Raw genomic sequence first — 26,675 nt, forward strand, 5'->3', positions numbered from 1 at the left:
TTTAATGAATTTAATTTTTAATTCATCACTCATACCAGTGAGAAAACTAACAAGGCAATGTTGTATAAAATCAGCTGGATTAAAATGTTTGTCACCAGGGAAACACTTTAGTGACATAGTAGGATAGCTTGGATGTCCTACATTATAGAATGATTTTAGATAAGCCCCCTCTTGTAACTGTTGCACTTGTTTTTTGATAACAGAGACATCACTATGTAAGTCTGACACATTTGAGTCTGTTATTTTGGCTATCTTCTGAACTTTTTCATCTACATCTGAGGCAACACTATCTATTTTTTCATTTAGCTTATATGTAAATGTTACAGCTTTATAAATAAAGATGCTTGGATACGGCAGCATCTTTACACTAACTTCAACGGCACCTCTCTCAGATCTGAGGTCCTTGTCTACTTCCCCTATTTTTGTCTCTAAAGATTGTATTTTGGACTCTGAGGTCTCTACCTTCCCTTTACTTTTTTCACATGTTCATCTGTAGCTTTCACTTGAGAAAACACACCAACTAATTCTTTTTTAATATCTGAAATTTGCACATTAAGCTCTGTTCTAATAGGATTTCATTCTGAGACTATTGACTTTTCAAGTTTTTCACTAATTTTTTCCTTTGATGACAGTTTTTTTCAAGTTTTTCACTATTTTTTTCAAGTTTTTCACTTGTGGCAGTTATCGACTGCAAGAGTTGACCACCTCATCTTTGAGAACGAACTTCTTTGGAAACTGTTAATCTCAGTGTGTTCTGAACTCAGTATTTGAACGGTTGTGTTTGTGCCAACATGATCTAAATAAAGTTAATTCATTATAAACAAACGAATACTTAATGTTGGGTTTGATATCACCGTACGTAACATCTCGATCCCCACACATTATTTTCTTTCATTAATGACATTAATACACTACACATGTCTTGTAAATTTCACTGTTTTTTTTTTTTTTTTTTTTTTTTTTTTTTTTTTTTTTTTTTTTACTTAGCATTGTTTTACTTACATGTGACTGTTCTTATTTCTCATGGTCTGGACTCGAATCTAACACACTACTGTCTAAAAATCTTCACTCTGCACTGATTTCATTTAATTTTTTAGGTTGACTATTGTCTAACACATCCTGAAACATATCTTTATTGGCTATGTCCTGTTTAAAGTCACTAGCTGGAGGTGGTAGTTTTGGCATATTTATTTCATTGTTCTGATCATGATCCATTTCTTGTAAAGTTTTTTGTAAATTATCAATGCTGAAAAACTGGCCAAAATGTTCACACAACACTGCACTGAGAAAATACAAAAATAAATGTTATAATTGGTACTTAGCTTGCTATTGTCCTGGATTGGGTAGGTGATGTCAACTTTGGTAACAATGTTGCAACCTTTTACAACCATGTATGTCCATAGTGTTGTGTCATTCCAAAACTTCACCACATGTACCATGTCAAATTATAATTGGTTTAAAATCATTCCACAACACAATTATATGCTTTTTGGTCACCTGAAACGTAAATACTGTCAATAATCCAAAAGTACAAGTATCCTGGTCACAATGGTACCAGTTTAACAACCTCCTCTGTTACACACATTGGATGACCATTAATTGTAATAATTGTTCATGGAGTTAAAATATTGCTGTTCAGGTCTAGTGGTAGTTTTAAAGAAAAAAAAATAATCATCTTGTTTCCTGAGGATCTCCTTCAATCCATTGCTTGAATTTCTTTTGTCTGGAAGCCAGGTTCTCTTGTAGGTCTGGAAGCCATATTCGCTGATGTGTTTGTAGAATAATGTAGAGGACAAAACTGATGCATATGGAATTTTCATATTTAATAATCCTAGATGCCTTGCTGCCATAAATTTACAATGTTCACTCAGTGAAATACATTCCATTCATACAAAACTTCAGAAAACTTTACATTTCTCCTTCCTTCCTTCCTGCCACACATACACAACATACCATACATTGGCATGCAGTTAACATTGCTCCAAAGTACATAAATAAAGATATAGTTATATTAAGATTGAAACACAGAACATTAAATTGAAAATAATTTACAAAAAATGAAATTCACTCAACAGTTCCAAACTGCACAATCCATAGCCCTCACCAGCATAATCCTTCACCTACACATCGACTCTGCCAATGAACACACCGGTCAACTCCTATCCCTAATCAAAGTCCTCAATCTTTCCTCTCCCACCTCCACACTGGCTGTTCAGAGCATCCTCCTACAGGCCAACTGCAAATTAGAACAGCATGCCACCCCTCCACCTTTAAAAACTATCCAATCTCCTGGTTTCCCACCTCCAGAAAGGCAACTCACTCACCCTTCACAACCTTTCCAGCAAATCTCAACCTCCTCTCATTGCACACAAACCTAGTCTCTCCCATCTACTCAATCTCCCACTTCCAGCTCCACTCCCTCCAAAACCTCAAAATTCCAATCAACACAATCTGGAACCACAACACCCTAATTCAGTAGTTAACCTTTCCTCCAAACCTCTCTCCCAATCCGAAACCTCTGTCCTATCCAAAGGCCTCACCTTCAGCCCCACTCCCAGATTCAAACAAACAGCCCTCATCAAAGATTTACTGTCCTACACTTGTACTCTCTGCTGGAAATATCACTTTGCCATGAAGAAAAATGATCCTAATCCTACACCTAATGATCCAACTCCCCAAGACACTATCCAAATTGAACCCTGCCTGAAACAGTTCCATCCTCCGTCACAGCGGGACCCACCTCCTCTTCCTCAAAATCACCCCCTCCAAACCTTCCAGGAATATCTGACTTCCAGCCTTGCCTCTCAATCCTTCTTAAAAAACCATAATGCTACTCCCAACATCACCACTGCTGAAGCCCAAGCTATCCGTGATCTGAAGGCTGACTGTTCCATCGTCATTCTTCCGGCGGGCAGGGGTTCCACGACAGTGGCACTTGATCGTCGGGAGTATGTGGCTGAGTGACTGCATCAGCTTTTAGACAACACCACATACAAAGTTTGCCAAGGTAATCCCATTCCTGATGTCCAGGCAGAGCTTCAAGGAATCCGCAGAACCTTAGGCCCCCTACAAAACCTTTCACCTGACTCCATCAACCTCCTGACCCCACAGACACCCCGCACCCCTATCTTCTACCTTCTTCCTAAAATTCACAAACCCAATCATACCGGCCACCCCATTGTAGCTGGTTACCAAGCCCCCACAGAACGTATCTCTGCTTACGTAGATCAACACCTTCAACCCATTACATGCAGTCTCCCATCCTTCATCAAAGACACCAACCACTTTCTCGAACGCCTGGAATCCTTACCCAGTCAGTTACCCCCGGAAACCATCCTTGTAACCATTGATGCCATTTCCTTATACACAAATATTCCGCACGTCCAGGGCCTTGCTGCGATGGAGCACTTCCTTTCACGCCGGTCACCTGCCACCCTACCTAAAACCTCTTTCCTCATTACCTTAGCCAGCTTCATCGTGACCCACAACTTCTTCACTTTTGAAGGCCAGACATACCAACAATTAAAGGGAACAGCCATGGGTACCAGGATGGCCCCCTCGTACGCCAACCTATTCGTGGGTCACTTAGAGGAAGCCTTCTTGGTTACCCAGGCCTGCAAACCCAAACTTTGGTACAGATTTATTGATGACATCTTCATGATCTGGACTCACAGTGAAGAAGAACTCCAGAATTTCCTCTCCAATCTCAACTCCTTTGGTTCCATCAGATTCACCTGGTCCTACTCTAAATCCCATGCCACTTTCCTTGGCGTTGACCTCCATTTGTCCAATGGCCAGCTTCACACGTCTGTCCACATCAAACCCACCAACAAGCAACAGTACCTCCATTATGACAGCTGCCACCCATTCCACATCAAACGGACCCTTCCCTACAGCCTAGGTCTTCGTGGCAAACGTATCTGCTCCAGTCCAGAATCCCTGAACCATTACACCAACAACCTGAAAACAGCTTTCGCATCCCACAACTACCCTCCCGACCTGGTACAGAAGCAAATAACCAGAGCCACTTCCTCATCCCTTCAAACCCAGAACCTCCCACAGAAGAACCCCAAAAGTGCCCCACTTGTGACAGGATACTTTCCTGGACTGGATCAGACTCTGAATGTGGCTCTCCAGCAGGGATACAACTTCCTCTAATCCTGCCCTGAAATGAGATCCATCCTTCATGAAATCCTCCCCACTCCACCAGGAGTGTCTTTCTGCCATCCACCTAACCTTTGTAACCTCTTAGTTCATCCCTATGAAATCCCCAAAAAACCTTCCCTAACCTCTGACTCCTACCCTTGTAACCGCCCCCAGTGTAAAACCTGTCCCATGCACCCTCCCACCACCACTTACTCCAGTCCTGTAACCCGGAAGGTGTACACTATCAAAGGCAGAGCCACGTGTGAAAGCACCCACGTGATTTACCAAGTGACCTGCCTACACTGTGAAGCTTTCTATGTGGGAATGACCAGCAACAAACTGTCCATTTGCATGAATGGACACAGGCAGACAGTGTTTGTTGGTAATGAAGATCACCCTGTGGCTAAACATGCCTTGATGCACGACCAGCACATCTTGGCACAGTGTTACACCGTCCGGGTTATCTGGATACTTCCCACTAACACCAGCCTGTCAGAACTCCGGAGATGGGAACTTGCCCTTCAGTATATCCTCTCTTCTCGTTATCCGCCAGGCCTCAACCTCCGCTAATTTCAAGTTGCCGTCGCTCATACCTCACCTGTCTTTCAACAACATCTTTGCCTCTTTACTTCCGCCTCGACTGACATCTCTGCCCAAACCCTTTGCCTTTACAAATGTCTGCTTGTGTCTGTGTATGTGCGGATGGATATATGTGTGTGTGTGTGTGTGTGTGTGTGTGTGTGTGTGTGTGTGTGTGTGTGTGTGTGCGCGAGTATATACCTGTCCTTTTTTCCCCCTAAGGTAAGTCTTTCCGCTCCCGGGATTGGAGTGACTCCTTACCCTCTCCCTTAAAACCCACATCCTTTCGTCTTTCCCTCTCCTTCCCTCTTTCCTGATGAAGCAACCATTTGTTGCGAAAGCTTGAATTTTGTGTGTATGTTTGTGTTTGTTTGTGTGTCTATCGACCTGCCAGCGCTTTTGTTTGGTAAGTCTCATCATCTTTGTTTTTAGATATATTTTTCCCACGTGGAATGTTTCCCTCTATTAAATTCATATTTTTATTGTATAGTAATTTTATAAAATTTGTTTTTTTAATCACAGGAGTTAACTGTGTTAGCACAACATATACTACTATATAGTTGGAGTTTAAAACATTTCAAACAAGATTGAAGAAAGGATGAGATCATAAATTTGAGAATATATATGGTCCAAACAACTTATTGCTCATTACATGGTCATGTGAGCATGCTTTTATGAATGTGTTCGAACCTTGAGTCTCCATTGTTTGATATGTGAGATATATTTCTTCATAAATTGCCAGAATAATGAAGAAGCATAAGGGGGACATGATCTCCCTTCCATTGGTCAAGACAGCAGTTCTTCTGGGATCTGTGAAAGATGATCTGTTTTTATGGTATGTCAGATTCCTTGTCAGTGTGGTAAAAGTTGCATAGGACAAACAGTACATATTGCCCCTGAACTGTGCATCAAACACCTGCGACACACTTACGTTCTACAGCCCAACAAATCTGTGGTGATAGTACATTGCGTTTCCACTGGCTATTCCATAGATTACAAGAAAGTCAAGATACTGGCCACAATGTGATTGAGTGATATGAGAAGCTGTGGAAATATAATTAGTAGACAACTTGCACAACAGGGACAAGGGTTTCCAGCATGACAAATCATGGAAACCACTCTTTTCATGTCTTCACTCTCAGAGTAATTATTGTTCTTAGCTCTCACTGCCTCACATTCCAACACATAGTATCCACTTTAATAATGAACCACTGTGGATCTGCTTATTCTACACTTGCTTTGTTTTATTCATAGATGAATAATGTTTACCTATGTGTAATGCTCCTGTTGCAGACAGTATTATCTCTGACTTATGCACATTTACTTAACTGCATTGTGCCAAGAGCTCTAAATTCTGCAATTCACATTTAAAATAGCATAAGGTTATCAGCTGAAATATCAGAAGAAGAAATAATATGATCCAAGATGCACTCCCAAAAGATGATGGAGTAATATGGATGATGATGATGATGATGATGATGGGAAAGGGTCACTGATTGTAATGGAAGAACTGCAATAGTTGCAGTGAAAAATGGGAAAGCAGTAGGAACAGATGTGATACCAGGTGAAATACGAAAACATTTGAATCAAGAAATACTGGGGTTGTGTAACAAAATGTGACAGTGGTGAATAGCTAGAGGACTTTCTGACAATTGTAATGATCCCAGTACTAAAGGCACAGGGAACCAAGAAATGCAGTGTGCACAGGACAATTAGCGTCATTTCACATCAGCCAATGCTATGTTAAGAATCATTAATTAAAAAAAACTGGAATAGGCAGTGGAGGAGAATTTGGCTGAGGAGCAATTTGGTTGTAGATGGAATACAGACATAAGAGATGTAATAAGACTCCTGAGAATTTTGGGAGATACGTTTATTGGAAAAGACATTTGATTATGTGGGTTGGTATAATTTTGTACCTATAATGAGGGAAAAGAGGGTGGACTGGAAAACCAAATAACTTATAAACTAATTGCATTTTAAAAATTATCAAAAGTGATAGGAGAAAGTACCAGCTGGACAAAACTAGGAAAAGGACTAAAAACAAGGTTACTGTCTGCCATCTACCCTTTTTGAATTTGTACCTAAAAAATATGCTTGCGTGCTGCCCACTAGACAGCAAGGGGGAAATATTGGAGGAAAAAGAATATGGTGTTTGATATTCAAAGATGGCATGGTCCTTCTGCCAACAGTTTAAAAAGAACTATATGATGTATTGGATACCATTGAAGCAAAAGGGAAGAGTTACGTAATTAAAATAAGTTCAGATAAAACAAAAGTATTGGCATACATGGAAATAAGAGAATAAAGATAATGCTGACAGGAAAATATTAAAACATGTACAAAGCTTTAAATACTTAGGAAGCAAGATAGGAAGTGAACTGGAAGAGCAGCACAGAAATTAAAACCAGAATATCAATTGTGAAACAGATATTTTGTAAGAAAGGAGAGTGATATGGACAAACACATGAGGAAAAGAGTAATCATGTGTTTTGTATGGAGTCTCTTCCTGTATGGTGCTGAAACATGGAAAATAAGGAAGGAAGACAATGCAAGGTTTCTGAGATGTGGACATGTGGAGGATGGAAAGAATAAGTTGGATGGATGGAGTGAAAAAAGAAGAATATTGTGAAGAGTAAAAGAACAGAGAATAACTTAATGTAGTAAGCAGAAGGAAAATAAGCTGGGTTACGCATATATTATGAAAGAGAAAGTGACCTATAAATTAGTCTTAAGAGAAGTATGTGAAAGGGAATACAAGGTGAGAAAGATTTCAGATCCTGGATGATGTGATAGATGGCAGCAAATACTGCAACTTTAAGAAGGAAGCAAAGGATCACAGGAAATGTATCAGGGTAATTCAATAAGTAATGGCCCACAGTTTTTTAAGCCATTAATATACACAGACAAACATCCTTGTTGGTGCTTCACATTTGATGTTTGTTCTGTGCACCAGTGAAGTTTTGAACTGTTCTGATAGGTGGCAGAGCCATAGTACAGTGGCAAAATGGCATCTACATATGACTCATGTTACAAGCAGCCTGCTGTTATTGCATTCTTGTGTACAGAAAAAGTAACTGTGGTGAACATCCATAAATATTTGTGTGCAATGTATGGCGATGCTACAGTTGATAGGAGTACAGCTGAGTGTTGGGTATAGAAAGTCACAGCCTCAGGAAATGCAGAAACAGAGCTCCACGATCAGCCACATTTGGGACGTCTTGTCACATCATTGCCTCATCCTCCCTACAGTCCAGACCTGGCACCCTTGGATTTCCATCTCTTTGAGCATTTTGAAGACCCTCTACAGGGAACATACTTTGAAGATGACAAGAGTGTCAGTCATGCAGTGAAAACGTGGCTATGCCTACAGGACAGGAGCTTTTACCAGCAGGGAATACAGGCTCTTCCACAAGTTTGGCATATGGCCATAGAACAGGATGGAGACTATGTAGAAAAATAGGACATGGACAAGACATGTTGGTGTTTATTGTCGCCAAATTCTGACTCTTAACAATAAATATGTTCTGAGAAAAAGAATGTTGGGCATTACTTACTGAGCGACCCTCGTAGATGCAAAGGACACGCTAAAATAGCAGAAAACTGATGATGATAAATGGTTAGTTTACAGAAGCTATTTATAACAGCTGTTGCTCATAATCTGCACATGTCAATTGGCCAAATAAGAACCATAAAAGTTTCCTTAAAATGAAATCTATGGAATGTGAAACTGAATTATCCTAATCATATTTCACCCTTATCCTTCCTCTTCTTGCTTCATTCCTAGAAACTTGTTTTCTGCTCATCAACCCAATTTCCAAGTGACTGCAGAAGTGATATTTTTAATTTATAATTGTAAAGTGGTGATTATTACCTATGTTTACAAGACATTTCTCTCTGTCATGCAAAGTCATTAGCTTTGGAGTGAGCATACCATCCTTTAATCTTCATTTACATAGATTACCCACTACAGTATTGCTGATTAATGTACTTATGCTTAATTTTTGCAGGACCAACTCAGAAGAGATAATCCAGACTCTATATAATGAAAGTAACTCAACATACTACAGTGGCATCAATACATCTTTGACAACATATGGTTGGATACCAGATACAACAACAAGTGTCTATATCTATACAGCAGTTATGGTTGCTACAGTTGTAATTGCTATAGTCCGCTCTGTATCATTCTTCATCCTTTGCACACGTGCATCAATGAGATTACACAATCAAATGTTTATTGGTGTAACACAAACAGCTATGCATTTCTTCAACAACAATCCTGCAGGTATGTCTTTATTTTTATATTCGTACATGTCATCTGCTGTCTGTCATAATTACTCTAATTTACAGTTAAAACAGTGTCACCTGTCAATTCTCCCTCTTGCTTGTTTCTGTACCCAGTAAAAGCGAAAATTTTACAAAAAAACACACACTCACACACACACACACACACACACACACACACACACACACACACACATTACAATAAGTAAAAGTAACTTTTAGTTATTCTTTCCATTTAGTTCTTCTTTCCTTTTACAGACTTACAGGGGTCATAGAGAGGAGTTAGTACTAAAGTTGGTAAGGAAAGATTGGATCACTTTCAAATATCCCTCTATAACAGTTTGAGTACTCAGAACATTGCCTGTGGCATGTGCTCCAGTAGAGTACACATATCAGAGGTCATTGTCTCCACTGTGTGCATAGTTTTAGGCGGAAGATTTGAAACTAAAAGTGACCTGACCTTTAAACTTATTTTTCACCCAAACAGTACCTTTCCAGAAATAGGTTCCTTATCAAAACTTTATCTATGAAGGTTCCTCCACAACTCCTAAGAGCCTGTAATAGGAACTGCGAAACACTGAATACAATATGAAAATATTACAAATGATTCTATTCTTTAAAAATTATGCAAAAAATAAGTGAAGTAAATTGCATGTGTAATTTTTCTCTAACATATTAGAAAAATGTATGGATAAAGGGGGAAGGATAAAGGGGGGAGGGGGGGAATAAATAGTAGATAGAACTATGAGTGTGCTTAAATCTCTTGCGCACAGAATTACACGTTCTTGTATCCATATAGTTTGCCTATAGAGTCCACTCATTTAAAGAAAGTGTTAAGAGAAAACAGATATTTTATCCAGCAAATTAACAGGGCACTATCAGTTAAAGCTGAAAACCAGGAAATGAATAAATTTCTTAGTTTTTCTTCCCTGTACTGAAATATGTCATACAAAGTACCCAGAATCCTCCAAAACTGTCAGATTAATCTGGTTTCCCATTCATCATATGAGATTATAGATCTCCTGTGAAATCAGTGAAGAACAATTTGCTTATGCACAAAAAATTTACAAAACATTGTGGCTTAAATAGACCCAGCTGTATACATCATGAAAGAATGCTGCACCAAACATGAACATTGCACTCACCTTCTCAAAACAGCCAAGTCTGCTATTGCTGAACATTGTATCTGCATCAGACATCAGTCGAGTATGATTAAACAATAATTTTGTCCACAGCAACAACTTTATGGGAGGCCATTATTAAAGAATACATGAAAATATGTGTTGCAGAAAATATGATGAATTGTGATAGCAGTTACCAGATGGATAGTGCATGGAACTTGATCATTACCATTATTTGTTCCAAACAAAGATGACAGAGTAAGCCGATGGCTATGGTGAGTGAAAAACCTGACAATAATTGAGTTCCACAGTTCCACCAGTGAGGACACTACTCACTAGGTAGTGTGGTCAGACTGTTTCCATGATCTCCACACATGCATGGAATACCCACAGCGAGCTAATGTATTGGGGACAGGAGAAACATTCTCACTCATTGATGGCTCACCTGAAGATGGCAGGTATCGACTAAAAATATCATGAAGTTTAGTAAACAACAACTGGCTACAAGCCCTACTCTTCTGATAATATGTAGTTTGTTGGGGAAATTTTAAAATTTAGATCAGTATCGAGTTTGGATGATATTTTTTCATGCGTTCGAAAGTTAGCTTATTTTTACAATAGTAAACACTGTGTTTCTTCATTTCATAATGTACCAAGTTTGATAGAAATTGCTCAAGATATACTAGAGCAATGCTGAAACAAACATGCCATCATATGCATATATATTGAAGACCTTTTGCACAAAAATACAGTCTGAATCCTTGATCAAAAAGCTTTTTTTTTTACTAAGATAATGTAGATTACAATCCTTCTGACACCTAAATATGCCAGTAAAAGAGAGTAAGAATTTGAAGAAGAATAATTGGCTGTGCTGTTGTCTATTTTTCACATTGTTATTCCATATGATTTTGATGCATAAATATTTTATTTATGTCGGTTAAATAGTCCCATAATTCTGTAAAACTATGTGGAGTGGGCAAAATAAGCTACTGTCTTTCTCTTCAAGTGAACACAATGTGATATACTTACAAGTGCAGAACATACTACTACAAGAGTTTTCTTTAGTTTGCCTATGTATTGATTCCATTATTGCTTGTTAACCTGCTGTACCTCAAGGTATTTTACACACAGTGTTTCATTATTGTCTGACCATTCATATATGTCTGTGTTACCAATAAGTTATTAGTGTTTGAAGTTTTATAAACTAAGGTTTAGTGAGATTAAGACATAAACTGTTGGTTACGAACCAGTTATTGGCCTCTTCAGCTATCATCCCGGCTTTGCCCACCATGGTATAGTTTGGCCTTAATTCGTATTATCATCAGCAAACAATATAGTTCTTCAACCATCCTTTAAAGTAATGGGTTGGTCATTAGTATATGTTAAGAACAGAAACAGAGATTTTGGAAGTCAGTATTTTATGTTTTCCCATTTTGATATTAATTTTATTCTAGTGATGCCATTTTCCAAAGTAGCCCTCTGCTTTCAGTTTTGTGTTTAAAATTATTCTTGTGTTGTTAGCTGTGGCAGGCAGAAGGCTTGCTTTGCTGGTGCTGCACATTTTTCTCAACTTTGACTGAGATAAACTCACTCTTCAAAGGTCTTCTGCCATTATAAAAGATGGCACAGAAACAGCTAATTAAAAACTCCATGCAATCAGCACATTTATTTATATGTAAAAGCCAACCTTGGAATTTTCCTTTGTGGAGACCACATCTGCAGGACTCATGTGCTGATGTGAAATTCTAGATTCACATATTTTACTGTTCATATTACTTCTGCATAATCTATCATTGATTGTACCAATACCAGTTTGTATTGTGGTTTATTGTGAACTTTTGACCATTCACAAGTACTGTGATAAACTCCTACTGTTATTGTCAATTGTAGGCTTAAACGAATTTCTGTTCTTTTAAAATTTTTGAGAACAGTAGCCCTATCGATATCACAGCAGCTGTTTCTGAGTTCCTTGTACAATTATCTGAGAAATAAGTTATTTTGAGACTTTTTGGATGCTTTCAAAACTATATTTTCATATGATACTGGTAAGAGTGTTTTTGAAAGAGTTCCCAAGACTCATGTACATCTGGTACTTGTACCAAAGATATCTCAAGTACTATCCTCTCCTGTGGATCATGTCTCCTCTGCAGAAAGTTCAGGGTCTATCATTATTCATCCACTTGACTATTACTTCTGCATAATCTTTGATTGTTCATATCAATACCTGTTTGTATTATGGTACATTGTGAAATTTTGAAAATTCATGAATACTGTGATAAACCCCTACTGTTGTTGTCAATTGTAGCGTTAAACTTATTTCTGTTCTTTTAAAATTTTTGAGAACAGTAGCCTTATCCACATTAGAACAGCTGTTTCTGATTTCATTGTACAATTATGTGAGAAATAAGGTATTTTGAGACTTTTCAGATGCTTTTCAAACTATATTTTCGTATGATACTAATAAGAATGTTTTTGGAGAACTTATTTTGTAACAAATTAGCATTTGTGATTCACAATTTCTGCCAAAGAATAGATCACACCCGAATTTCATTGCTTATCAACATAAAAAAAAATTGCATTTTTGAGAATTTTCAGAAGTTACCATTGTCATGTGCATACTCAAATTTGTAGTAAATCGGCATTTGTGATTTAGTTACTGTAGCAGATATTCTAACAAACATATTGTGTTACATCCAGTTTTCCCATAAAGAGGAGTGTATATTATCCACATTTATCATAAATTAACTATTTTCAAGTTTGTCAATTACTGTAATTAACTTCAAAAAGTTTTAGGAAATCAATAATTTTTACCATAGGTTTTCTGTTACCTTAATAGAAATCACATTTTGTGCATTTGCTGAAATTCTTGTAAGGAATTAGTAACTTATTTAACTCAGCAGATATAAAAGATAATCAGCAGGCTTAGTTTAAAGTTATTTGTTCACTCTCCTGTAATACATTGCACTAGCCAAAATACAGCCCCACTGTGATTACTATTCTTGAACACAGGATGAGTTGGCTGACATTTGTAAGCAGCTGGAAATCACCCTGGTTACTATCAGATGGTTGGGAACTACTGTGAATCAGTGTGTTGGAAGAGCTCCCAAGAGTCATATACGTCTGGTACTAATACCAAAAGTACTTCAAGTACTATCTTCTCCTGTTGATCATGTCTCCTCTGCAGAAAGTACAGGGTCTATCATTACTCATCCATTTGACTGTGAGTGGCTTTTCAGTGGTAGATTCAGGCTTTCTGTACAATGCTCACACAGACCTGGGATGTCTCAGGGTGTTATACCGATCCCCCTAACCAACAAGGTCGAAGTATTGTCTGCCACCGAAACTGATACACAGGCAGTGGGACTCACTTAACTTTTTTGGGGAAAACCTGTTTGGTGTCAAGAGGAGGCATACATAAAATGGTAGGGTTCTATTAATCATTGGCAGTTCAAACTTATGGTGAATGATGGTACCCCTTTGGGAACTTGGCAGCAAGAGAAAGGACACCAGGTGGACTCAGTGTGTATGCCTGGATGCCTCATTCAGAACATCAAAGAGGCTGTTTCAGCAGCCATTGGAGGAATAGGGTGCAACCAGCTGCAAATTGTGATGCATGTTGGAATAAATTATGCCTGTTGTCTGAGCTCTGATGTCATACTTGGATCATTCCAGTAAATGGCAGAGAAGGTTGAATAGATCAGACTTGTGCATGGAGTTTCAATCAAGGTCACAGTTTGCAGCATTGTCCCTGGAACTCATCATGACCCCTAGGTTCTGAGTCAAGTGGAACGACTGAAACTGAGACTCTGAAGGTTTTGTGACAAGCTAGGCTGTGACTTCCTGAACTTGTGCCATAGGATGTGTCCAAATGAGTCAAGTGTGTTCTACACATCAAAGGCTGCTACCAGGGTAGCTGACTGTGTGTGGTGTGCAAACAAGGGTTTTGTATGTTAGGTGACTCAACATCCAATTCAGATAACAATAAAAGAAATGACTCCCACAGGTGAGAATATTAAAATCCTAGTGGTTCACTGCCAAAGCATTCACTACAAAGTGCCAAAATTCAAAGTGCTCTTGAAAAGCAGTGAAGCTCACAGAATACTGGGTACAGAGAGCTGGTGGGAACCTGAAATTGATAACAGGGAGATTTTTGGGGGAAATTGAAGTGTGTATTGAAAGGACAGGCCAATGGGAAATGGAGACCATGTATTTTTCACACAGTAAACAACTCAGATTCACCAAGATAGAAATTGAAGCTATATGTGAGATTGTTTGACACACTCTGTATCAGGGGTTGGCATAAAATGGTAATTGCATCCTTCTATTGCCCACCAGTCTCCTCTTCTGATGTAACTGAAAACTTTAGAGTTTGCTTTTACTTAATTTCCCCAATCATACTGTACTCATCAGTGGACTTCAATCATCCAATTATCAATTGGGAAATTTACAGTCTTATTTTTGGTGGGCATGATAAGGCATCCTGTGAAGGACTACTAGATGCCTTCTCTGGAAACTAACTCGAACAGGTAGTTCAGAACCCCACTCATGATGGAAGTATATTGGATCAAATGGCAGTAAATAGACCTGACCTCTGAGGGTGTCTACATAGAAACTGATATCAGTGACCAAGACGTGTTTGTGGCAACAATGATTACCAAAGTACAAAGGGCAACTAAAACAAGTTGAATGTTTTTTTTCCCCCCCATCATTGGTTCCTACAAAACTTTTGTGAGGTTTGTTTATGAATGACAGAAAATGTTACTGGAGGCATGATATTTATGATTTCTCATGGTTATAATTGATTAAAGTAGTGGCTGTTTTCAATGTAAAGAATGCCTGTTTGACTAAATTTAATGCCTCAGTGTGTGGTTGTTTACTAGCAAATAATTTGTCCATATTTTCAGAACTCTTGTTCACAGCTGCACTGAAGCACCAAAGAAACTGGTACAGGCATGCATATTCAAATACAGAGATATGTAAACAGGCAGAATATGGTGCTGTGGTCAGCAATACATACATAAGACAACAAGTGTCTGGTGCAGTTCTTAGAACAGCTACTGCTGCTACAATGGCAGGTTACCAAGATTTAAGTGAGTTTGAATGTGGTGTTATAGTAGGTGCATGAATGACGGGACACAGCTTCTCTGAGGTAGTGAAGAAGTGAGGATTTTCCCATACAACTATTTCAGGAGTGTACCACAAATATCAGGAATCTGGAAAAACATCAGGTCTCCGACATCGCTGTGGCCGGAAAAAGATCCTGCAAGAATGGGACCAACAGCAACTGAAGAGAATCCTTCAGCATCACAGAAGTGCAACCCTTCTGCAGTTTGCTGCAGATTTCAATGCAGGATCATCAACAAGTGTCAGCATGTGCACCATTCAATGAAACATCATCAATATAGGCTTTTGGAGCTGGAGGCCCACTTGTGTACCCTTGATGAATGCATGACACAAAGCTTTATGCCTCACCTGAGCCCGTCAACTCCGACAGTGGACTATTGATGACTGAAAATGCGTTGCCTGGTCAGTCGAGTCTCATTTCAGATTGTATTGAGCAGATGGACATGTATGGGTATGGAGACAAACACATGAATCCATGGACCCTGCATGTCAGCAGAGGACTGCTGAAGCTGGTGGAGGCTCTGTAACAGTGTGTTCGCAATTGGAGTGATATGGGACCCCTGTTATGTCTAGATATGTCTTTCACAGGTGACACGTACGTAAGCATCCTGTCTGATCACCTGCATCCATTCATATTGATTATGCATTCCGATGGACTTGGGCATTTCCAGCAGGACAATGCAACATGCTACACATCCAAAATTGCTACAGAGTGGCTCCAGGAACACTCTCCCCAGAAATGAACATTATTGAGCATATATGGGATGCCTTGTAATGTGCTGTTCAGAAGAGATCTCCACCCCTTCGTACCCTTATGGATTTATGGACAGCCCTGCAGGATTCATGGTGTCAATTCCTTCCAGCACTACTTCAGACATCAGTAGTGTCCCTGCCACGTCATGCTGTGGCACTTCCACGTGCTCACAGGGACCTTACATGATATTAGGCAGGTGTACCAGTTTCTTTGGCTCTTCAGTGTATATACCGGTATGATTAAAAAATGATTAAGTAGTTAATTTTGTATATTTTGATATACCAGTAAGATATCATTAATATCACTTCTAGCAAAAACTATGCTTACAGAGATTCATCATGTTTCAGAAACTTCTAGAATATGATTTCTCCAATTGTCAGAAGATGTTCATGTGGTTAAGTTGTGGTGTAGAGTAATTGTTATCTGTACATATATACATCTAGCAATATACGAAAAGGATTGTTGCTGTTCACCGTATAGTAGAGATGCTGAGTTGCAGAAAGGTATAACAATAACAAAAATACTTTTGGCCAACAAGGCATTTGTCAAAGATAGACTCCCCCCCCCTCCCCCCCGCCCACACACACACACACACACACACACACACACACACGAAACTCACATACAAATGACCACATTGTCTAATATACATCAAACACACACCAAAAGATGATTGTGTAGACATTGTGCAGCCAGTTCCTTGGAGAAGGGTGAAATGTCAGATCAGAATCTGAACACTCAGATTTCCCTATGGGGACATGGAATGATCATATATACACATTCTGTCACCAGGGTTGTAGGATAACTGGATGAGGATTCAGATGAAATGGACCAGATGGTTGTTCATTTTATTTACAACTTCTGTTTGCTTCTCTTTCATTCATCTTGTTCATTGCACATCTTCTGTATGTCCATGTAGACTGAGAAGTGTCCTTGGTGTAGAGTATCAGATGATAGTTCAGTAAGCTATTTTTAACAAAAATTGATTCATATGCTTCTCCCAAACAGGAAGTTTAAATTTCACTGTAGTGTAATATGTGCCTGTTTGAGCATGCCATCCTATGTTATGTCCAACAGTTAATAGGTCTTTCATCACTTACTATTTATTCTTCCACAGATTTCTCTTCAATATTTCTACATAATAAGTTTCATCAATTGGAATGCCATCACATTTGTATCAATATCCTTTAATTGTTATCCCTTTTTTTAGGTAGAATTCTCAACCGGTTTTCAAAAGACATTGGAAATGTGGATGAAACGCTTCCTCTTACCATGATAGACAGCTTTCAGGTAAGCATTTTAGCTTTAACATATAACTGATCATATGTCTTTAGTTTATGTGATGTAGACTGGTAGTCTACATGTCCAGCTGCCTTACCTATCCACCTCCTTAACGTTTGAGGTTACTTTTTTAAACTGAGTTGCAGCAACTGCCATCTGTGATTGCCAAGCACAGTTACCCACAGTACTGCCATCTGTTGCCATGCTCTGAACTTACAGTACAGGCTGCAGTGCAATGCTGCTAGCATGCTTAGCCAAGCTGCAAGCTCACAGCATCGACTACAGCATGGCACTTGAAAGAGCAAGCTGACATAAAAGTAGAAACACAAGACCCTAACAACATAGTTTGCAAGTGCAGTGTCCAATTCCTACCAACTGTAGTTTCATGTCACTGTGTGTCCAATTTTGAGGATCCAGCAAGATTATAAAGCAGAGGAATCAGATGTTTTTCCACCGCTACATCTTTGCAGCAGCCACATACAACTATATCAACACAAAGCCACATGAGAACATGCTGGTTTGTTATGTGTTCTGTGACAACACTGCAATTTCAGAGGTCTCCTGAGTGACAGATTGTGTAGTGTCATCAATGACCACTTATGTGACAGGATATGACTTGATTTCAGTGGTCACCTGAGTGAGGGATTGTATAGTATCGTCAGTTGTCTCTGGTGTGGTGTGATATGATGTGGTCACCCAAGCTACAGATTGTGTAGCATTATGAGTGGTCATTCACCCGGAAAATTGTATACTATTTTTTCAGTGGTTGCTCCTGTGACAGGTCGTGTGCAGTGACTAAGTTGTCACCCCTGCAGTGAATAGGGTTGCATGAGATTGTGACTGCTTTCATGTGGCTGGTTTCTTGTACCAACAGTGCTATCAACAAGCATTAACTTAATGTGTAATTGTATATTCTGCTTCCTACATAAATTAACTTACAGTGGTGACACCTTGCTGGCACAGACTAATTGCTGTGCATGTGTGGTACAACATGATTAACTATGATGAGGTTGTTCCCGTGGATTGTGCTGCCACTGCTAATATTGCTGCCACATCGTCTTCCAGTGAGTTGCATTCTATGGTCTCCTATGTCACTGGCTGATCAACACTTTTTTTGCCTACCCATCCATCCCTTTGGTTCACACAGGTCGAGGCCTGCTTTCATTGCAATGGTGTAATGTCAGAGCATATGCAATATGCTTATATTGCCGATCAGATTGTCCAGTGCTACACTGCCAAAGTTGCTGAAATCAATAACGTGCCACCATCCAGTGGGCCATACCAGCAGCTCACCTCTCTATGTCTCCCAGCTGAGTGTGTACATCATCTAATTGCAGGTGATGACACAGGTGACAGAACTCCATTCCAGCTCTTGTCACCTCTGCACACTGTCAACATTGCCACAGTTCCAGACAAGTTGCTGCCTGTGCTTTGGCTGAACTGACTGCCTAGTCAGGCTCATGCCATCTTCACAACTCAGAAGACACTTTCACTGCAACAAGTAGCTTTCCTTTCTGACACAGTGGTTAAGGCCTGTGTTCTGTTACAGCTCATGTTGCTGCTTCCAGCCTAACTGATGTCACCTCTGACATGACAGCTACAATGTCTTTTGCACATTAGACCAGCATGGCCAGCCAGTAATTCCAGCTGCTTTCATTCCAGATTGACATCCTTACAGTTGAAGCATTCCACTTCGTGCCTGGCCAGCTGTTATTCCAACAATGTCACACCTTTACTAGTGCACTCATGAATATTCTTACGACAAAGACCAACTCACTATGTTGCTACCATTGCTACCACTGCCCCCACCGTGCGATCACCCAAATGTCATTGAAGACCAACCCACTATGTGCTGTACCACTGCATGTTTAGTGAGCATGCTTCCCACTGCCCCCCAATATGCACTCACCCAAATGTCAGCGGCATCTGTGAGTGAACATGCACCGATGCCATTCTGTCTCACAGCACATGTTCACTTTGGGCAGAAGGCCCAACCAGCATTTCCATATAGGCAATGGGCCTGACCTGTCCATCTGTCTTTGCAAACAGCTACCTTGGCATCGACCAATAACTCCGTTGGGACAGTCAGCTGCCAACAACATTCCTATCACCACTCTTGGTGTCCACATGATGCAATTGGACAAAGGACTGCACCACATGTTCACTTTGGGCAGAAGGCCCAACCAGCATTTCCATATAGACAGTGGGCCTGACCTGTCCATCTGTCTTTGCAAACAGCTACCTTGGCATCGACCAATAACTCCGTTGGGACTGTCAGCTGCCAACAACATGCCTATCACCACTCTTGGTGTCCACATGATGCAATTGGACATAGGACTGCACCACACCTTCAGCTGGCATTTCACCATCACAGATGTCATGGAGCCAGTTATTGGTACCAATTTCTTAGCAAATTTTTGGCTCCTTCCTGATATAGCTGGCCCTCATGTCACTCGATCTTGGGTTCCTGTGTGCTGCACAAAACTTTGCTCTGAAGCTCATCCCTCCTGCTAGTGGATGGCTTACCAGTACCTTTTTGACTCTTTCTCAGCCATCATACAAACATCTGGAGTACCACAGGAGGTATGACACAGCACAGTCCACCAGATCCGCACCTCTGGTTTTCAGCAGACTATGAAACCTCATACCAAAACAGCTTGCTGCTGCTAAATCCAAATTTGGGACTTTTCTTCAAGTTGGCTCCATCTGCTGTTCAAGCAGACCCTAGTCCTCTCCTCTCTGCCTCATACTGAAGAAGGATGAATCTGGTGACCCTTCAGTGACTACTGTGCTCTTAATGGATGCACCAATTCAACTACTTCCTCAGCAGCACTTTGGTGTCAGCATCCTTGATTGTATGAAAGCATTCACATAGATACTAGCCACCATGGAAGACTCTCAAAGACAGCCACCTCCATGACAGTTGGACTCTCTGAGTCGCTTTTCATGTTGTTTGGCCTCTGAAAGCTGCAAAGACATGGCAACAATCCATCAATGGTGTGCTACATGACCTACCCTTTTGCTTCATTGATCTCGACAATATATTGGTATTTTCTTTTCACTTTCGCAATACCATGACTATATGACAGCAGTGTGTCAACGGTTCAACAAATTTGGGATTATCATTAAAGCTCTTATATGCATCTTTGATGCCTCCCAGCTGGCACTTCTGGGCCACCAGATTTGCGCAGATGGCATCATTCACCTCCCTGAAAAAGCTCAAGCTATTTGGGAAATTCAGCATCCATGAACCCCTCCGAGAACTCGACCAATTCCTTGGAATTACGAACCTCTGCCATTTTCATCTCCCCAGCACAGCATAACTCAAGGACTGATGACAGATGACATTGCTAGTCCCAACACAAAGGACAACAATCCCATTCCTTGGATGGATCAAATAGATACTGACTCCACTACTGCCAAAAACAAGCTCGCCAGTGCTGCAATTATGGCTCACTCAGTCCACGATGCCCAGCTGGCCCTGATGGTCAGTGCCAGACAGCATGCCTTAGATGCGGCCTTGCAGCAACACTTCAGTGGTTGTTGACAACCAATGGCTTTCTTCTCAAGGAAACCTACCCCTGCACAACAGAAATAGTGTGTCTCTGACAGAGAGCTGCTTGCCATCTGTGAGGCGATATGGTACTTTCACATATCGATGGAGTCTAGGCACTTTATATGATATTTACCAACCACTAACCTATCACATACACCTTCTAACAGACCAAAAATCACTGCTCACCGTATCCGTTCTGCCAACCAAAATATATCTCTCAGTTCAGCACATTCATTTGTAATATCTCGGGAACTGACCCTATTGTTGCTGATTGTCTGTCACAAATCCTGGGGTCATTGGTTGCACTGATTTTGTGGCACATGCTGCAGCATGGTTGATTTGGAGCTGTACTTGCTCTCACCAATTGCCAACGACTGGTCTCAGACTGGAATGTGTATCTATCCCTAATGGAGGCACAGAATTGTTCTGTGACACCTCCACAGGCAACCCATGATTTTTTCTGCCAGCCTCTTTCCACTGCCAGACCTCTGACAAGATTTACAACCTATGCCTCCCTGGTATTACAGCAATTAGCAGACTTGTTACACATCACTATGTGTGGCCTGGTGTCTGCACAGACTGACATAGTGGGCCCACAGCTGTGTCACTTGTCAGTGCAGCAACATTAGCCAGCAAATCTGTGCTCCCACTGGTGATTTTCCTGAAGCTACAGGGAGGTTTACTCATGTCCAGACTGATATTTTGGTCACCTCCCCATCTCTGACAGCCAACAGTGCATTTTAACCATAACTGACCATTTCATATGCTGTTCAGAGGTCCATAGCCCATTTAGCTCCCCTTCCACATCATCATCATGGATCACAGAAAGCAATTCAAATCCCAGCTGTTCAACAAGCTTGCACAACTCTGTAGCACTCATTGTCACTGCACCACCACCTATCACCCAGCTATCAGTGGTATGGTCGAGGGATGGCATTACACTTTGAAGTCTGCTCTGCTTTGCTCAATACAGCATGGAGTACTGCTTCCCCCATTGTCCTTTTGGTCTCTGCATAAGTTTCAAGAGGGAGCTCAATACCTCTGTAGCTGAGCTGGTTTGTGGTGAGCTCTTTTGGCTCTTTTGGGTACCTGGGGAATTTGTTCAGCTGTCTGTTACCATTTCTGGCTGTGACATACCGGAATTCCAGGATTGCACTCCCATGTTGCACCCATCCATCCTCAACCCAGTCCTTGGCATGGCATCCCATCACCATTTCTTCATCCAGTTTTGGTAACTGCCAGACACGTAATGGTGCAGATTGAAGGGATCAGGCCTGGTTTCAAACTTCCATACACCAGTCCTCACAAGATTGTTGGGCATGATTGCCATATGCTGGAGGTTGCCATCAATGGGAACACCCAGACAGTGTCACTGAACTGCATAAAACAGTCATACATCTTTCCATGTGAGCCCATCTTTACACACTCCACTCAGACAGTCTTACCATCACACTAATGGAAGTTGCACAAAGCACATAAAACTGACATGTTGCTCTGCAACTTGAGTTGGTATCATATACACTATTTCATTTATCATATCAGATTAGTTATCAAAAATGGAAAATCTAGACTGGAATGTAACAATATTATGAAAAGGATAGTGGCTACTCACCGTATAGCTGAACACAGGTAGTGTGGCTTCAGCTACTGGAGACTGTGATCAAATGCGTGTGTGAGTTGCATCTGTGTGAGTGAGTATATATACATGTGTGTGTGTGTGTGTGTGTGTGTGTGTGTGTGTGTGTGTGTGTGTGTGTGTGTGTGTGTGTGTGTGTGTCTTTCCGATTAGTTGTTTAAGATCAGACAGAGTAGGGCTTTTGCTTGTTTTAATATATCTGAGGATGTTCAGAATATGGACAAAACTGGTTGGCATTGTAATTATAAAAGTGATAATAGACTGTAATAAAAAATATTGAAATAATAATTTAATTATCAAGATTTATCTCCACTTGTCACCTTGTCAGCTTTCAAGTATAAGATAACATCACACACCAGACTGGTGCTCTTGAGTAGAATTAGTGTAATATTTTCTTCTTCTGAAACTAAACCATGGCTTCTGAGATTGACATCATAAAGCTGATACAGTGTTGCATTTGAGTGTGTGCTTGTTTTTATATATAATGTTGCATTTGAGTGTGTGAATGTTATACACCTTATGGTGCTCCTGTAGGTATATAATAACACAGATATATTGAAACACATTGTTGTGTCAAAGTTTCAAAGCAATTGCAGAAGAACTTTTGAAGATATAAGATTTTGATCAAATGAGCATTCACATGTGTATAAATAAAAGTGTAAATATTCATTTGTTCAAGTGAATCTCTGAAAGCTGTTAACTGAGTGCTTTGAAATTTTAACACACTGTCACGTTCGAATATTTGTGTGTTTTTGTTTGCCTACTGGAGCATTGCTTGTGATATATAAGTATATATGTAATAATTTTAAGGGAAATCTATATAAAAATAGAAATGTTCATGTATTCAAAATCTTAAATCTGAAGTTCTTTTCTAACTGCTTCAAAATTTTGACACAATGCTGCATTCGGATATGTGCACATTTTTATTCACCAGTTTCTAAATGTAGATCATATATAAATAAATAAATATGTTATTTGTAAAGGGAATGTAGTTACTGATAATCTTGAAAAGTTTGTGACTGATTTATTCAAATTTTTACACCATGCTCTAGTGAACATTTGGATGGACATAGGCTATATATTTTAATATGTGTATGGGGATCGAGATGTTACATACAGTAATATCAAACCCAACATTAAGTATTCTTTCATTTACACTGAATTAACTTTATTATGATCATGTCGATACAAACACATCCACTCGAATACAGAGTTCGGAACACACTGAGATCAACAGTTTTCAAAGAAGTTCGTTCTCAAAGATGAGGCGGTTGACTCTTGCAGTCGATAACCGCCACATGTATGATATCTAAATATATGTGTAATATGTAAAGAGGAAACATTGTTACCTAAACTCTCAAAGTACTCAACTGATTTACCTCAAATATTTACATGTTACTGTACTGAACAAGTGGACACACATAAGTTACATACTTTTTAGGATAAAAATATGTACATACAATATATAATAGTGAAATATAATCTATGGCTTATCAGCGTATGATTAGAACACTACTACAGAATCTGAATTTGCAGTAACAATAAACAAGGTTCAAGGTCAGAGAGAGGGGGAAGAGGAGATGGACAGATGAAGAGGAGGAAATGGACATAGAAAGCAGAAAGGGGGTAACAGGCAGAGAGGGTGCATGGCAGGAAGAGATGGAGGAGAGGAGGGGGGAGAAGATGAGAAGGAAAGAGGGAGAATGTGATGGACAGAGAGAGAGGGGGGATTGGTGATGAACAGAGAGGGGAGGAAGGAGGAGGAGATGGACAAAGAGAGGGGAAGGAGGAAATGGACGGAGACAGGGTGAGAAGAAGATCGGGACATATATCCAATTACTGTACATATTAGAAATGTGTGCTTTCTCTTTTATTTCTTTTCCATTTAAACAGACTGAACCACAGCAAAAAATGGCTGGGAATCGCTACTATGTGAATAAAAAGTCAGTTTGCTTGTAGCTGGGAAGTATTTTCAGTCTTATCGATGATAGTCAGAACAACTATGGCACACAATTATACCATAATGGTATAATACAGCCTCCAATGTATGACTGATTATGTATGTTGATCACAGCAAGCATAATTTATTGTGCTGAGTTTTGAGTGTACAATAATAGTAATTATGTGTTAAAGCTGGTACTGTAGATGTCAAGTAAAAGACATATCTTTACATTGAATGGTTTATAATAATAGTAACCTTTGTGTTACTGAAGATTGTTCAGTAAAGCGCATTCACTTTTCACAGAATCTGTCAAATGATTATTTGAAGCATTTTGTCTAACAATGTCAGTGTTTTTGAAGCAACAAATAATTCTAGTCAAAAGTAAATTGTGTGGTGGCTAATAAAATAACCAACTGATACGATGATGTACCTAATTCTGTGTTTATTTTCCCTAGTTCAGATTCATCCCCTTCTACTATAACTTCTTCCAGGTGTGTTGATGTGACCATACATCTATTTCATAGTCAACATGTTCAGTCATGTGGTTTCAGTTGCATGAGGCTGTAGTTGTGTGTGTGAGTTGCATTTGCGTGATGTGTGTGTGCATGTGTGTGTCTATCATTGTTGACGAAGACCATTGACCAAAAGCTTTATGCGTGGAAAGCTTTTTGTTGTGCCTATCTGTGATCCAGCATCTCCACTATATGTTGAGTAGCAACTTTCTTTCCCATAATATTGTCAACATGTTCAGTGGTATCTTCAAGAAGAAAGAATCAAAACAAGGCAGAACAACTTAAACAAGCTCTGAAACATTTTTCACACTTCAACCCTGTGCTGCCTTGGAAATCTGTATGTAAATATCAACAAAGCAGTCCAGAAATGCACAGATAATCAACTTTTGATTACCAGAACACATATCCTGAAATTTAGGGGACTACTCAGTCTCAATATGACACTTGTGCCATATCATGTCCTTTGAAGATTAATGTTTCTGGAATGTCTCACAATTGTGACTTAGCATGTGAAAGTGACTGTATCATGACTATTCATGGAATAACCTAAAAGTTTGGTTGGCATAATGTGGAATTACCATAGATACAAGAGTGTGTTGTAGCATGAAAAGGTCAAATTTGAGCCATCATGTAGTCTTCCCAGCTCCATCACAGTTTGTGATGGATTTGTAGCCTGACCATGTGTATTTTATGGATAACATCCATATATATAGCAGTTAAGAAATATGCAAGTATTGTGTTAACAGGGACCATGACAACCATCAAAGACATTTGTCTATTTCCTTGACTTGCATTCCCACATGATTCACAAATACAAGGGTATGTATTTCTCACTGTCAATTCAGGATACAGATGCACAAGCCAATATTATTGCAGCACCCAATTCCCATAAATATATTTTGAAAAATGAATCCACATTGATTGTGAAATGCTGTAAATTTGAAGCTGCAAATGAAGGCTTATGAACATGCCACCATGCCACTGGAGCTACAGTATGCCCAGACATTTCTTTAACTTCTGCAGTGAAGCAGTGGTATTCAGCTAATCATATATATAGAGGATGCCTTGTTTGTGGGGCAATTTCAGATTATATAATTATTAAATACATGATCGTCATCATCAGAGACTCTATGAAAAGTCACTTAAGATTAGAATATTTTCAGTTCTTTCTTCCAAATTGTAGTGATGGTAATTTCTGTATTATAATTTGTTAGGCTACCTACAACATTGTGTCATTCACCAAAATAATGAATTATTTCAGTTCCAGAGGCAAGTGAATAGTTCCCTGCCATTATTTTGTGTTTTTTATTGGTTCCCACTATTCAAAATTGTGATTAACATTGATCATTAGTATTGCCTTGTTTTTGGGAGTTATTTTTCTGTTAGCAGTCCTAGCAGAACTCAGTTTTGTTGTAATGCTCATCAATATATTCAGAGTTTTGTATGTGATAACTCAAAATTACTTGCTAATTCATTGATGTAGTTATTCAGTTTATTCCCAAAAAGATTGTATTTTTTCCAGTAGAATATATTAAGGTCAGCATGTCATAATGTGTGCATTTAAATTTTTTGGCATGATTGCTGTCTTTCATTTGTGCATGTACTCCTGAAACGCTTTGTTTTTGTGACACTATGTTTTATTGTTCATGTAGCTTGTTTAAAAAATGGAAACAACCACATAACCAAAAGACCATGCAGTAGCATAACTTCATAACTAATTAGTGCATTTCTACAACT

At 39.5% G+C, this 26,675-nt stretch overlaps 1 protein-coding gene across 3 annotated transcripts in view; it reads left to right on the top strand.

Moving 5' to 3' along the window:
• The window catches only part of LOC124775037 (probable multidrug resistance-associated protein lethal(2)03659), a 462,866-nt gene that overhangs the window by 307,240 nt on the left and 128,951 nt on the right, over positions 1-26,675 (top strand). For all 3 annotated transcript variants that reach the window (XM_047249814.1, XM_047249815.1, XM_047249813.1), the window contains exons 15-16: positions 8,736-9,013; positions 17,222-17,301. In XM_047249814.1, coding sequence (XP_047105770.1) covers positions 8,736-9,013; positions 17,222-17,301 — 358 coding nt within the window. The remainder of the gene's footprint in view (positions 1-8,735; positions 9,014-17,221; positions 17,302-26,675) is intronic.

This window comes from Schistocerca piceifrons, chromosome 2 (assembly GCF_021461385.2).
Source record: "Schistocerca piceifrons isolate TAMUIC-IGC-003096 chromosome 2, iqSchPice1.1, whole genome shotgun sequence".
In the NCBI taxonomy this organism is placed as follows: domain Eukaryota; kingdom Metazoa; phylum Arthropoda; class Insecta; order Orthoptera; family Acrididae; genus Schistocerca; species Schistocerca piceifrons.